Source organism: Sinocyclocheilus rhinocerous, unplaced genomic scaffold (genome assembly GCF_001515625.1).
Source record: "Sinocyclocheilus rhinocerous isolate Xijiao unplaced genomic scaffold, SAMN03320098_v1.1 scaffold1724, whole genome shotgun sequence".
In the NCBI taxonomy this organism is placed as follows: Eukaryota; Metazoa; Chordata; class Actinopteri; order Cypriniformes; family Cyprinidae; genus Sinocyclocheilus; species Sinocyclocheilus rhinocerous.
Window position 1 is genome coordinate 1,054,331 of NW_015626034.1, and position 12,154 is coordinate 1,066,484.

Genomic DNA, 12,154 nt, shown 5'->3' on the forward strand with positions numbered 1-12,154 from the left:
GGGGAGCAGTAGCTCATTTGCATTTAAAGAGACAGGCACGAAAAACAGCCTGTTTCTTTCAATTTTTTTCAAAATGATATAATAAATGATCTGTGGAGTATTTTGAGCTGAAACTTCACAGACACATTCTGGGGACACCAGAGACTTATATTACATATTGTAAAAAGGGGCATAATATGTCTCCTTTAAATATGAAACTAAAACCGCCAGTAGGTGGCGGCAAGTCACTGTCTTAATGATCGAGTCATTCACTCATTCACTCAACTGATTCCAGGTGATTCATTCAGAAATGAAGCAAGTGTCTGTCTTTATGTTGGGTCACTGAATCATTTGCTCTCTCGACTCATTCATTCAGTAACAAAACACGCTGTGTGTTGCTCGGAAAGACACAACGGTTCTACTGTTGCTTTGCTTGGAGCTATTTTGTTGGCGAATTTGAGCAAAACAGAGAATATTGTGTCTAAAATGGAATACAGTATTAATTTCTTGTTTATATTAACTGTTGTAAAAAAAATCAATCACATTTGCAATCATGCAGATATTTGGGGAAAAAACAGCTCATGTGATATTGATAAACCATATCATATGATATAAATAGAAGGCAAAAACTCAATATTTGCCCTTAATATTGGATATTTAATTGTTCATGCTCATTTGACTTAGTTTTACATTTAGGGTACATTTCCCACTAATGCTCACTTTTATATTTTTAAAAACATTAACAGAATGTTAATGTGTGGGCCCAGTTTACTTAGCCATGTTTCCTAAGCTGAGTCTCCATGCTCATAAAACATAGTATTCTAATTTTTACTATCTGTTAGGACATCATCAGTGTAGAATTCATTCGGAAGCTGGAGTCCCTGCTACAGAGAGCCTATCGGCTCCAGGAGGAGTTTGAGGGAGCACTGGGAATGACAGACCCTTCAACACGTCCTAGTAACGGTGAGCGTTAAACTAAAGACAACTGTGTCAATAGATGACTGTGTGGAAGTAAATGATTGATCTTATGTAACATTAATTACTGGGCTTGGCTCTGTGAACTATAACTGTACTCTAAAAATTTACTTTTTTATTGATGTGTGACAGGTTGATGTGTGATACATGGCATAAATAATGCACCTTGTGTTGCGTTTTATTATTTCAACCATAACTTCTAATGGATTCATATATCTCAATGTAAAAGTAATAATAATGTAAAAACCAAACTATTTCTGTTTAAACATGGAAGGCAGATTTTATACCTGCCAAAAATGAATTACAAAGAAGGAAAAAAACAGATAAGAGACTGAAGTGTCCCAGAGGTTTCTTATAACATACAACAACAACTGTTTGATTGTGGCACAAAATTAGCCATCTATATCTAGCCATCAGTTTGCATGAAGCAAATTTCATTGTCAGAATACTACGCACGTACTGTATGTGCACAGCCAAATGTTTCTAACTGCATTTACTATGTACAATCAGCTGGCACATGCACTTTGAATTTTTGGCAACACCGGCCCGGTCCATTGTTTCCCAGTCAAAAAATAAACAAATGAAATGGAACAACAGACCACTGGAGACCAAAACAACAACTTGCTTGTGTAAGGGGGAAAAAATCAAGCGCACTGAATTAACTGAGTAAAAACGTACTGCATTCCCAGTCCTTGGATTTTTGGGGTCTGGAATTGAACATGTTTGTATTCAAGCAATGAATAGATCAATGGAAGACAATTTTGTCAATAACAATATTCAATAACAAATATTCACCTTTCAGTTTTAAAATATGCGTATGAATCGAAGTCAAGTGAAAGAAAAGTGTAGTGTGAGCAGTTACACGTGTGTCTATCAGCAGGTGAACATTGTCCATGGTGATTGTTTATGTTTTCTCATAATGATTGTGATTGGCTGCTAAAATGAGACTTTGCAATATGTGGCAGAAGATTATGAAGAAATTAAGAAAAGTGGGGCCAGATTTCAATAACAGTATTTGATAATAGTGACTATTTCTATTATTACTAGTATCTGCAGGTGTAAACCAATTGTGGCCAATAACTTTGTTTTCTTCATGCAAACCTGTGACTTTCTTTCTGCTGTGGAACACGCAAGATGTTTTGAAGATGCCTTCTTCATCAAACAAAGAAACGGACACAGTGGCTGTGCAACTCTGCACGTTCTGCTTTATGCAGCTGCGCCTGCTGCGTATTACTGAGGCTCAGCTCATGTTCTGTATCTAAATAAAGAAGCTGGTCATGGTCCAAAGTTCTTTCCTTACGACTGTTTACAGGTCTACCTCTTACCCACTTCCCAGAACACATGGCACAACACACTCGATTCACACCCTTTCACATGCAAACCCTATAAACACATTTGTCCTTCAATGCAGTTGAATCGGTTTATGCAGTCTGCTGTTTTGGAACTAGACCAGTTCGCTCACCCATGTGAGATAAGGACACTTCAGTCTAATCTTCCCTCATTTACTGTGGCAGATAAGCACATGGATCTCGCCGTGCGGGAGGACTTGGAGGACACCTGTCTGAGAGATTCAATCAGCATCGCCTCAACAGATTCCTTCGTCTCTGCCGCAGAGGTGAGAGGGAAGTCTCTGTGCCAGTCAGCTTGTGTGGAACACACGCTGGACAGTTTGAACCTTACTAACACGTTGATGTACATCAGTCACATCTCTCAGACCTTCATGTATTACGGGATTCAACATGAAAATGTTTTGTTTTTTGGGTTATTCAGCACTCACGGTTGCCAGCACAGGCTTCAGATCACATATGCCTCTCATCATGTGTAGTCTACAATAATAAAAAGCACCATGGCATTGGACATGAATTATGGTTTTCTTCATTTATCATGCTAAATACAGCTTTCAAGTAATCCTTGATTTTACCATGGTACTGTGAGAGTACTTTAAGGGTAATAATCCTGCGTAATTTAAATCTGTCCCTGATTTCATTACTTAATCACTTTGTGTGGACACATAGGCACCAACCTATATATAAGAAATATACAAAAGTTTAAAGAATTACACAAAAAGGTCTTAAATCTTGTGATTTGATTCAGTTATCTGAGCACAGAGAGATGAGGAGTGCCCATGCGCTGGGGTCACTGTGTCATCACCCCTTCTATGAGGATGCCCTGCAGATGGCCGAGGAAGGGAAGATCTCCTGTCGAGTGCTACGGTGAGTCAAGTATGTCAAGCATGGGGGACCACAGAACACCTGACTGGCCAATCAGAATCTAGTGTTCAATATAGTTGTGTATTGAATAAATGTATTAATAATAAACACAGTAATCATTTTTTCAATTCATATAGTTTATTAGACTAACTATAGATAATATTGTCGACTAGATGCTTTAACAAAGTTCAGTCATGTTCATAGGTACGTGTGCATTGGATATTTGAATGTGGCTTAATCAAACTGATTTGAAAGTATGAACTGATTTGTTTTATAGATCTGTTCGTTTGCACACATTTCTGAAAATATTGTGCAGAGCTGAGTTCTATTTTAAGTTGATATGTTTTATGTAGACTGTTGTTCACTGGTCTTTTAAAAAAAAAACAGAACTGAAGTGCTGGAATGTCTTGGAGACACTGATTTCCTGGCAAAGCTGCACTGTGTACGGCAGGCGTGTCAGGTAAAGGATTTCTTTCTCATGTTCTGAAAGTAACACATTTCAGAGTTAAGTGGGCTTAAAGGGTTAGTTCACCCAAAAATGAAAATTATCCCACAAATTACTCACCCTCAAGTCATCCTAGGTGTATATGACTTTCTTCTTTCAGACGAATCCAGTCGGAGTTATACTAAAAATGGTCTTTGAACTTTAGCAAGCTACATTAAAGTTATTATTACGTTTTGGATATGGATATTTTTCTTACAAAAACGCATCGATTCTCTACAGGAGGCCTTTGATCACCCCCCTGAGCCGTGTGAGACACTTTTTTTATGGATGGGCACTTTTTATTTAACTTCTTTTGGACTGATGCATGCAACACCCGCTGAGTGGCATTAAACAGCTTGAAAGATCAAAGACAATTTTTAATATAACTCCGACTGGGTTCGTCTGAAAGAAGAAAGTCATATACACCTAGGATGACTTGAGGGTGAGTAATTTGTGGGCTAATTTTCATTTTTGGGTGAACTAACCCTTTAAGACCACTGATTGCTATGTAATTGTACTGGTACCATGTTATTGTACTGGCGTGGTTTTAATGTTACTGTGAAGCATTTTGTTTTGTATATACCAGTAGTTGTTATTGTGATGTTGCAATGTTTAAAATATAATGCAGTTTTGATTAAGTGGGGGGTAGGGTGGTTATTGCATTTGTTTCAAGTTGTCAAGTTAAATTAACAGTTCATGTTAATGGTCTAGCATTGGGCAGATTAAGTTGCGGGTCTGTGGTCCTGTCCCAAATGGCACCATAAGCCCTCACAGTGCTCCTTAGGATTGCCAGGTCTGCATAACAAAACCAGCCCAGTTGGTACTCAAAAGTAGCCCAATCATGGCCCAAATGCATTTCAGGAGAAAACTGCTATCAAAATCACATCCAAATTCCTCTAGAATCGCCTTCCAGGAGGTCAAAACCTCCTTCCAAGGGGTTCCACCTCGGTCAAAATCACATTCAGAGGGGATGGGGTGTTTTGCTTTAACCTGCAGACTAAAAAAAAACAACCCACTGCAACAGAATAAAAGTAGCCCAATTCCGTGGAAGAACTTGGCGACACTGGTCTTCCTCCAAGTCCACGCTTTTGTTACGTAATGCCACTTTTGGCGCTTTTCCACTGCATGGTACGGCTCGGTACGGTTCACTTTTTGGGGGTTTTCCACTGGGTACAGTACCTGGTACCTGGTACTTTTTTTAGTACCACCTCGGTTGGGGTTCCAAGTGAACCGTACCGTTACCAAATCGTGACGTGTAAACTCTGCTGATCACGGATTGGCCGGAGAGAATCGTCACTACCTGCGTCACTGAACTTGCGACACAAACACAAAAGAACCGCTAGATTTAAATCAGCACAGCCAGCGAAGGATCGAACGCAACTGTTTTGAACGAGCGCACCTTTTTTTAACAACCAAAAAGTTTTGTTGTCTGTTGCGGAAGAACAGACGTTCCTCTCGTTGATAGCTGAGGAGCGGATCCAGCTAGAGCTTGATGGGGCGACACGGAATGAAAAAGGTTTTTTTAGGAGTCATGGTAGTAGAGGCGGCGCAACTATAACGACTATTGGGTTGAAGTCTGCTGTGGAACTCACCTCAGTGCATGCTCTGAAAAACTGCACAAAAATGACAAATAGGACATCCTACGGTCTTGTGAACTTCATGGGCATGCGCATGTTAAGTCCTCAAGACCACAAGTGTACATGAAGTGTGTCAATTGGAATGGGGCCTATGTGGGCAAACTTTTAAACTCTACATTGTATTTTAATTCAGGTCATCTTATGTGAAAGAGCAACTAGAGCATTTCTGGCTGACACAGGAAAGAGGATATTATCTTCAATAATTGTTAAAGCAAGGAAGGTGAGTGTCTGGTCCTTTCTTCCATGTGGTCACACATGAAGAGTCCCCAACCCAACTTATCTGTTGTGTGGTTTACAGAGCCCAAAGAGATTTGAGGAGGTGTTTGAAGAAATGATTTGCTTTCTGGAGCAAACGGAACATTGGGAGAACACAGAAATGGAGCTTTCTGCAAGAGGGGTGAGACATGTCTTGTTATACAAGACCTGTCCTGGATATTAAACGGTTATTTAAACACAGTTAATTTTGTTTAATGTTTATCCTTTTTTACTCTTCAGGTTAAACACCTGGACTTCTATGATATTGTTCTTGACTTCATCCTTATGGACTCATTTGAGGATCTTGAGAATCCACCTATCTCTATTCAAAATGTAGTCAACAATCGTTGGCTCAACAACTCCTTCAAAGAGACGGTGCGTACAGAATCTCTAGCATTAGATCTGACTTCAGCAAAATCACAATTCAGCTACACATTAATATTTAATAAAACTGTTACTGTATTTTACCATCATAGGCCGTTGCATCAAGTTGTTGGTCTGTTCTGAAGCAGAAGAGGCAAAATATGAAGGTATTGTTGAAAATGTAAATGTTTTGATTGTTGTACCAGAGTAAAGCAGTTTAATCTCTCCAGACAGCCAGACTTGAAAGATTTGAAGAAAAGGAAATATGTTTGTTAATATTTTATTTTGTGTGTACAGGTTCAAGATGGCTTCATTGCGCATTTCTATGCAGTGTGTGAACACATAAGTCCTGTCTTGGCCTGGGGGTTTCTAGGCCCTAAAAGTTCCCTGCACGATTTCTGCTGCTTCTTCAAGGTAAGATGTAATTTGATGACCTCTGTGTCTCTTAAAGCATGTCAGCTTCAGATGGCGTGCCTACATACACTGACTGTCACATGCATATGTGCTATGACTAGTAAAGTGGAAGAGATTATTGGTTCATGTGTGCTCAAGTGTTGTAGTCTGAACTGAGACAGCTACAGCGACCTGTCACCACATTTAAAAGCTTTACGACTTATGATAAAACTGACAATTGGAAAGCTGAGAATTTACCTCTGCAGGACAAATTGGGAAGGACTGGTGAAAATGACCATATCCAGTTTGTTTGGCTGGCCTTCTACTGCACTGCACACTTCCAAGCAACAACTTGTTCATGGATTTGCCAAGTGTATTGGCAATAAGTCTTTGAACTGTCCAATTGTTTTGTTGGAAGAAAAACATGCAATTATGAAAATTTTGTAAGTTTAATACTGGATAACAGATGATCAGGCAAATAATGGAAAAACGTCCTCATAGTTCTGATCAAGTCACCTGTTGTTGCTGACCAGCCTTATTGTAGTAACAGCCAGTTTCAGATTTAGTTGCTCTTAAATGACAAACAATTAAATGTGGTTGCTGTTGGGTTAAAGATCCTACAAGGCTTAGTGCTTGTCCATGAAATTTTGTGCAACTGAACAAGACCATGGTTTGTCCAGGGAGTCCAATCCTGATTCTGGGTGGCCACTTTCCTGTAGAGTTTAGCTCTAAGCCAATCCAACACACCTGCCCGGAAGTTTCCGATAATCCTGAAAACCCTGAGTAGCTGCTTCTGTTGTGTCTAGTTAGGGTTTAAGCTAAACTCTACAGGGTTGGAGACCCTTGGTCCAGAGCCGGGGTATCCAACCCTGTTCCTGGAGGGCCACTGTCCTGCAGAATTTAGCTCCTGGACCAACTAATCAAGGTCTTCAGACTCAATAGAAACTTCCAGGCAAGTGTGTTGGAGCTGGCAGGAGCTAAACTCTGTAGGAAGGTTTGGGCACCCCTGGTCCAAAGTGAGTGTCCTGTGCATCTCTTTGGATTAAAAGTGGGGTGTCCAGTCCTGCTCTGGGAGGGCCACCTTACTGCAAACCTCCTGCTCCAACCTACCTGACTAGAAGTTGCTAGTAACCTTGGAAAGCTTCATTCTGCTGCATTCCATTTTGAAGGGTTCATACCTATGCCCTAATCCCTTAAAAGGGTTTACCCCCACAAAGAATCATGGGAGTGTTCATTGGTTCATCCTTTAAGGGTTCATTGAAGTGGCCAGTTTTGAGCACTTTGGTTTGGAATGACCCTTCAATATGGTGCGCATGATTGTTCTCATTCCAATGTGAGAAGGGGCAGGATTGGACACCCCTGGATAAAAGATTCTGCTAGCTCTTTGCTCAAGCAGGGTACATTTCTTCTAATCTGGCCCTGGAAGGTCCACTGTCTTGCAGAGTTTAAGCCAAACCCTGATCAAACTTACCTACCTGTAATTTTCTAGACCTTGATTAGCTTGCTCAGGTGTCTTTGAGTAAAGATTCAATTCTGCAGGGTAGTGGCCCTCCATGGCTGGATTTGAAGAACCCAGATTAGGCTAGAATAAGATAGTGTTTGCCAGACTTAATACTGATGATCAGGGGTCTGTTGGGTATGTTAGACTCCCAAGGTATAATCTTCATCAAATGCCTTCAATGTCAGCTTTGTTGAATGTAGTCATTCAGGAACAAAATTATTTATCTTTTGTCCACAGGAACAGGTGCTGTTCTTCATGAAGGACATTTTCGATCTGGATAAAGTGCGTTACTCTAGTCTGGACACTCTGGCTGAGGACATCTTGCACCTGCTTCACAGACGTTCTGAACTGCTTCTTGCCTATCTAGGCACTGACATGATCCGTCACCTAAATGGTTGTAGTGGCACACCTTTGCACCTGCTACCCAGTGCTTTGCTGGAAGCACAGGTTCAGTGAGCTACATCTGTATCATCCACATTTTCATGGATGTTTAACTCATTGCCTACAGCTGCTAAGTCGACTGCACATCATGACTCTTGTCTTCCAAGTCATTATTAGTGCCATGTTAATGCAGTATAGAGTTTGTGTAGTGATTAAAATGAAGCGGGTAAGAAGGGGCAGAGATGTATTTTATAGGCCTTTCATGTGGTGTTCCAGTAGCTTTAATTTTTTACTTTTAATGATTTGCACAACAAATGATTGGAGTTTTTGGGTCCTTTATGTTTTGAGATTTGAAAGATTTCACTCTGTATTTTCATAGTTCTGAAACAAGGATGTTATTCATAAGATTGTCATATGTAGGTCAATTAAGAGTCTCCAAACCTTTTATGGCAATTAATGTTCAACACTGGCCATGAGTTCAGTTTAGACTTCCCTACTCTTAATGATGCCATGAGAATTACGTGGAACAGCTGGCTGTTATGAATTTAAGTCATTACATAACTTAAAAATAGTACATGTATTGTGACGAAGTTCAAACATTTGATGTATTCTGTAATATGTGGATTTGAGGCTGTATTGTTCATAACATGTTAAGCCAGTATACATTAGTTGAACACTGAAATCACTAAATGAAAAATAAAAACCTCAAAGCCAATTTTAATGATTAGTTTTATTGATGACAATGGCAACAATCTAACATTTCAGACCAACAATTCTCAACAAAAATCAAAAGTACATTCAACAACTTTAACAGTTCATGTTAGTTTTACCTCAAAGGCATGCTCCAAATTTCTCAGATAGCCTCCGATTTTCTCTTCGTTTTTAGACCCCCACGAATTCTGTTGTGAACAATTTGCTCAAAAAGGAAACATCTTGCATGCATACAAAACGATATGCAGCAATGGATAAAGACTAGGTTTAAAGAAACTGTTTAACAAACAAAAACCAGCCTGGCAAATGTCTACTAAAAAGAAAGAAAAAAAAAAGTTCCTGGTCATGGTCCACCTGTACAGCATTGATGCACATAAAATCCCTACACTTATCAACAAAAGGCAAAGAATGTACTCAAAACATTTCATAGAACCATTAGTCAACCAATAATACAGAGGCATATGGCTACATTTCTATAATCAAAACTAACTGGCATCACCCTAAACTAACAGTAACATTGACTTTGCAATGACAGATTCCTCATGATATTTTTACCTTATAACTGGAGCCCTTTGAACGGTCTACGTTCAGCGGAGGGACAGATTCAAAGGAGTCCTCCTTACGGACAAACTAGCTCAGGACCTGATTCTACGAACTACGCCTGCAGCATCTTCAACACTGTGAGTGAGAATGAAGGCAGCAATGTGGGACAAACATTAGCACTACAGAGGGGCAACAAGAAAGCTTGCAAACCAATGAAACATGAGCATACATGGTATACGTCAGTTATCAGTGAGTGCATTAATAGGGCTAACTCTGGATCATTTCGCATCTGCATGCATGGTGTAAGAGTAGAACAGAACCACACTAAACAGACTTACCAGGAAGCTAACAAATGAGCAAATCAAAATCACATTTGTTTCAATTAGGACAAAAAAAACAGCATAATTCTAGTTAGATTTCAACAGAGGAAAACATTTGTGAACTACAGGTCAAGGCCATGCAATTCATATGGACAAAAAAAAATGCATACTTCCAAGAAATCTTAATTCTGACGTTTGTGACGAACGTCAGTCTATCTACTACGAGAGACATCCTTCATTTAAACAGCGGCACAAATCGACCTCAGTTTCAAAGGTGAAAAGCATTACACTAGATCACAGGTTCAATCGTTTTGATTTCTTAGGATACTCTTACCTGTGTTATTGCTGCAGAACCTAAGGTGCAAGGTCAGGGATGACACTGCAAGATTAGACATTGCACTGCTCACTAATGAACAGTCGAGAAAAAAAAAAAAAAAAACGCATCAAATCGATAGCCTCAATGACCTTAATCACAAACAGGTCAGGCACAGATTTAGAAATAGGACATTAATACTAATTAACATTTGAAAGAGGCCATTTGCTGACGGTCTTTATGGGCTATGCAGTATAAAACACTTGTCAAATCACAAAAAGACAATTTACATGTCTAGTCAATGTTAAACCACACATTCGCAGATGGAAAAAGTTGCTGTTTCTACAGACGGACTGACTCGAACACAGTGGTACAGTTCAGTTTCATATGAGAAGTCTGAGAGACACGTCCTAAATGACTAAAGCAGTGTCAACATGGCAATGTCTCAATTTGTAAATATCACATAATGCTGTTATGGCAAAAAATAACAGTCCAATGTGAAAAAGGGTCAGGTCATTATTATCTTGAACATGTCAAATCAAAATTACAGCCCTGACATACTTACCCAAAAAAGGGCAACATTTAGAGATTTATATACATTGCGTTTCATTCAGTCAAAGACAATGCATTGACAGCAAAAAAAACAAATTGGGCCGCAAAATCATGTACATTTTGTACTTACAGTGGAGAGCTCATTTCACTGGTGTAGGAAGCCAGAGTCTCCAAAAACCTATAGGCCTATATTGGAGGAATGCTAACAGACAATGGGCAGAAAAAAAAAGTAGTCCATGTTCGCATTCGAGCCTTTTTAATCGTATCAGAATGTTTTTAATAATGCCAGCAATATTGATAGAAATATATACACAATTTGTAGGTTTTAGACATGTAAAATATAGGATGGGGACAAGTAATTTCGCAAGACATAACTGTTGATCAGAACACTTGACCTGCCCTGTAAAAAAGCAGCAAACTTGGGAGAACAAACTAAAATACTTGCAGCATGATTGCAGTCACAATATAAAAAGGAACAGTTTATGTAAAGACGCATACTTCTTACCGCCTTCCTAATCTCGCCTGTGAGGGAGGAAATGTCTCTCATTAACAGTGCACACTACCTCAACAAACCAGGTAAAATGCAGTACAAGAATGAGCAACACTACAGCACTGAAGAGTTATTGCATGAATCACATACCTTGCCAACATCAAGCCACCTTGCCTTAGATAACCTGCCTACACCTACATCCACAGCAATGACCAGTAAAAAAAAAAAATGCAGCATAAAAACAGAGCTGTCCATGTGTCAAACAAGCAATGTCAAATGATCAATGATCTTTTACTTGTGACTTTAAAATAGACCAGGAATCAAACTAAAAATCAAGAGTAATAGAGTTGAAAGGAAAAAAAAGAAAAGAAAAAACAACAGTAGAGCAACATTTTTGTTCTGTAAATTTGCATAAACCCCCATGTCCCAAAACAGTTAATGACATTTTTACAAAACATTCCCCACTTTTGCACCCCACTTACCAACACAGGAGGTTTCATTGTTTTATTGCAAAACACAACAGGCATATCATATTAAAACTGAGATAATTTACATGGAAATGACTATAGTTTAGTCTCAGAACTACATGAGATACAGGAGATACAGGAGCTGGAATGACCAAAATTACCCGACTAAAAACAAACCGTTCATTTACAAGTGGCAAAACAAAAAGGAAAAAAAATTATATATACTTGACTTTGGAGCTGGTCTGCGATCTAGCTTAAACACTCAAACCAATGAAATAAAGATCTTCATCATGGCGTCTGCATCCAAACATTTAACAAAGGTTTTTTCTGACAATGTAGCATTTACTCTATGTCCACTTCACATTACTGGCCCTGTGCAGAAGAAATACATAAGAAATACACAACATGTTAAGAGCAGAAACATTTATCCAACACCTTCCCAAAAGAAAAAAAGATAAAAACCCTGTTTGAGGAGGAAAGAGTTTGGTTATGTGTTATATCGATGACTCTTCTGGAAACCTGCTGAACCTGTTGAAGTAAATGTTAGGGGGGGGGGAAGAAGGGTGGGGACAAAAACTGT

General features: G+C 39.2%; 2 protein-coding genes across 5 annotated transcripts in view; one reads left to right on the top strand and one right to left on the bottom strand.

Moving 5' to 3' along the window:
• LOC107708777 (mitoguardin-1-like) overlaps positions 1-11,337 on the top strand; it is a 22,659-nt gene extending 11,322 nt beyond the window's left edge. For all 3 annotated transcript variants that reach the window (XM_016513093.1, XM_016513087.1, XM_016513101.1), the window contains exons 7-16: positions 822-942; positions 2,469-2,569; positions 3,049-3,167; positions 3,552-3,624; positions 5,419-5,505; positions 5,584-5,682; positions 5,781-5,915; positions 6,017-6,070; positions 6,201-6,317; positions 8,035-11,337. In XM_016513093.1, the coding sequence (XP_016368579.1) occupies positions 822-942; positions 2,469-2,569; positions 3,049-3,167; positions 3,552-3,624; positions 5,419-5,505; positions 5,584-5,682; positions 5,781-5,915; positions 6,017-6,070; positions 6,201-6,317; positions 8,035-8,253 (1,125 nt within the window). In that variant the 3' untranslated portion in view covers positions 8,254-11,337. The remainder of the gene's footprint in view (positions 1-821; positions 943-2,468; positions 2,570-3,048; positions 3,168-3,551; positions 3,625-5,418; positions 5,506-5,583; positions 5,683-5,780; positions 5,916-6,016; positions 6,071-6,200; positions 6,318-8,034) is intronic.
• Positions 8,894-12,154, bottom strand: part of fubp1 (far upstream element (FUSE) binding protein 1) — a 13,603-nt gene continuing 10,342 nt past the window's right edge. For both annotated transcript variants that reach the window (XM_016513071.1, XM_016513077.1), the window contains one exon: positions 8,894-11,946. In XM_016513071.1, coding sequence (XP_016368557.1) covers positions 11,938-11,946 — 9 coding nt within the window. In that variant the 3' untranslated portion in view covers positions 8,894-11,937. The remainder of the gene's footprint in view (positions 11,947-12,154) is intronic.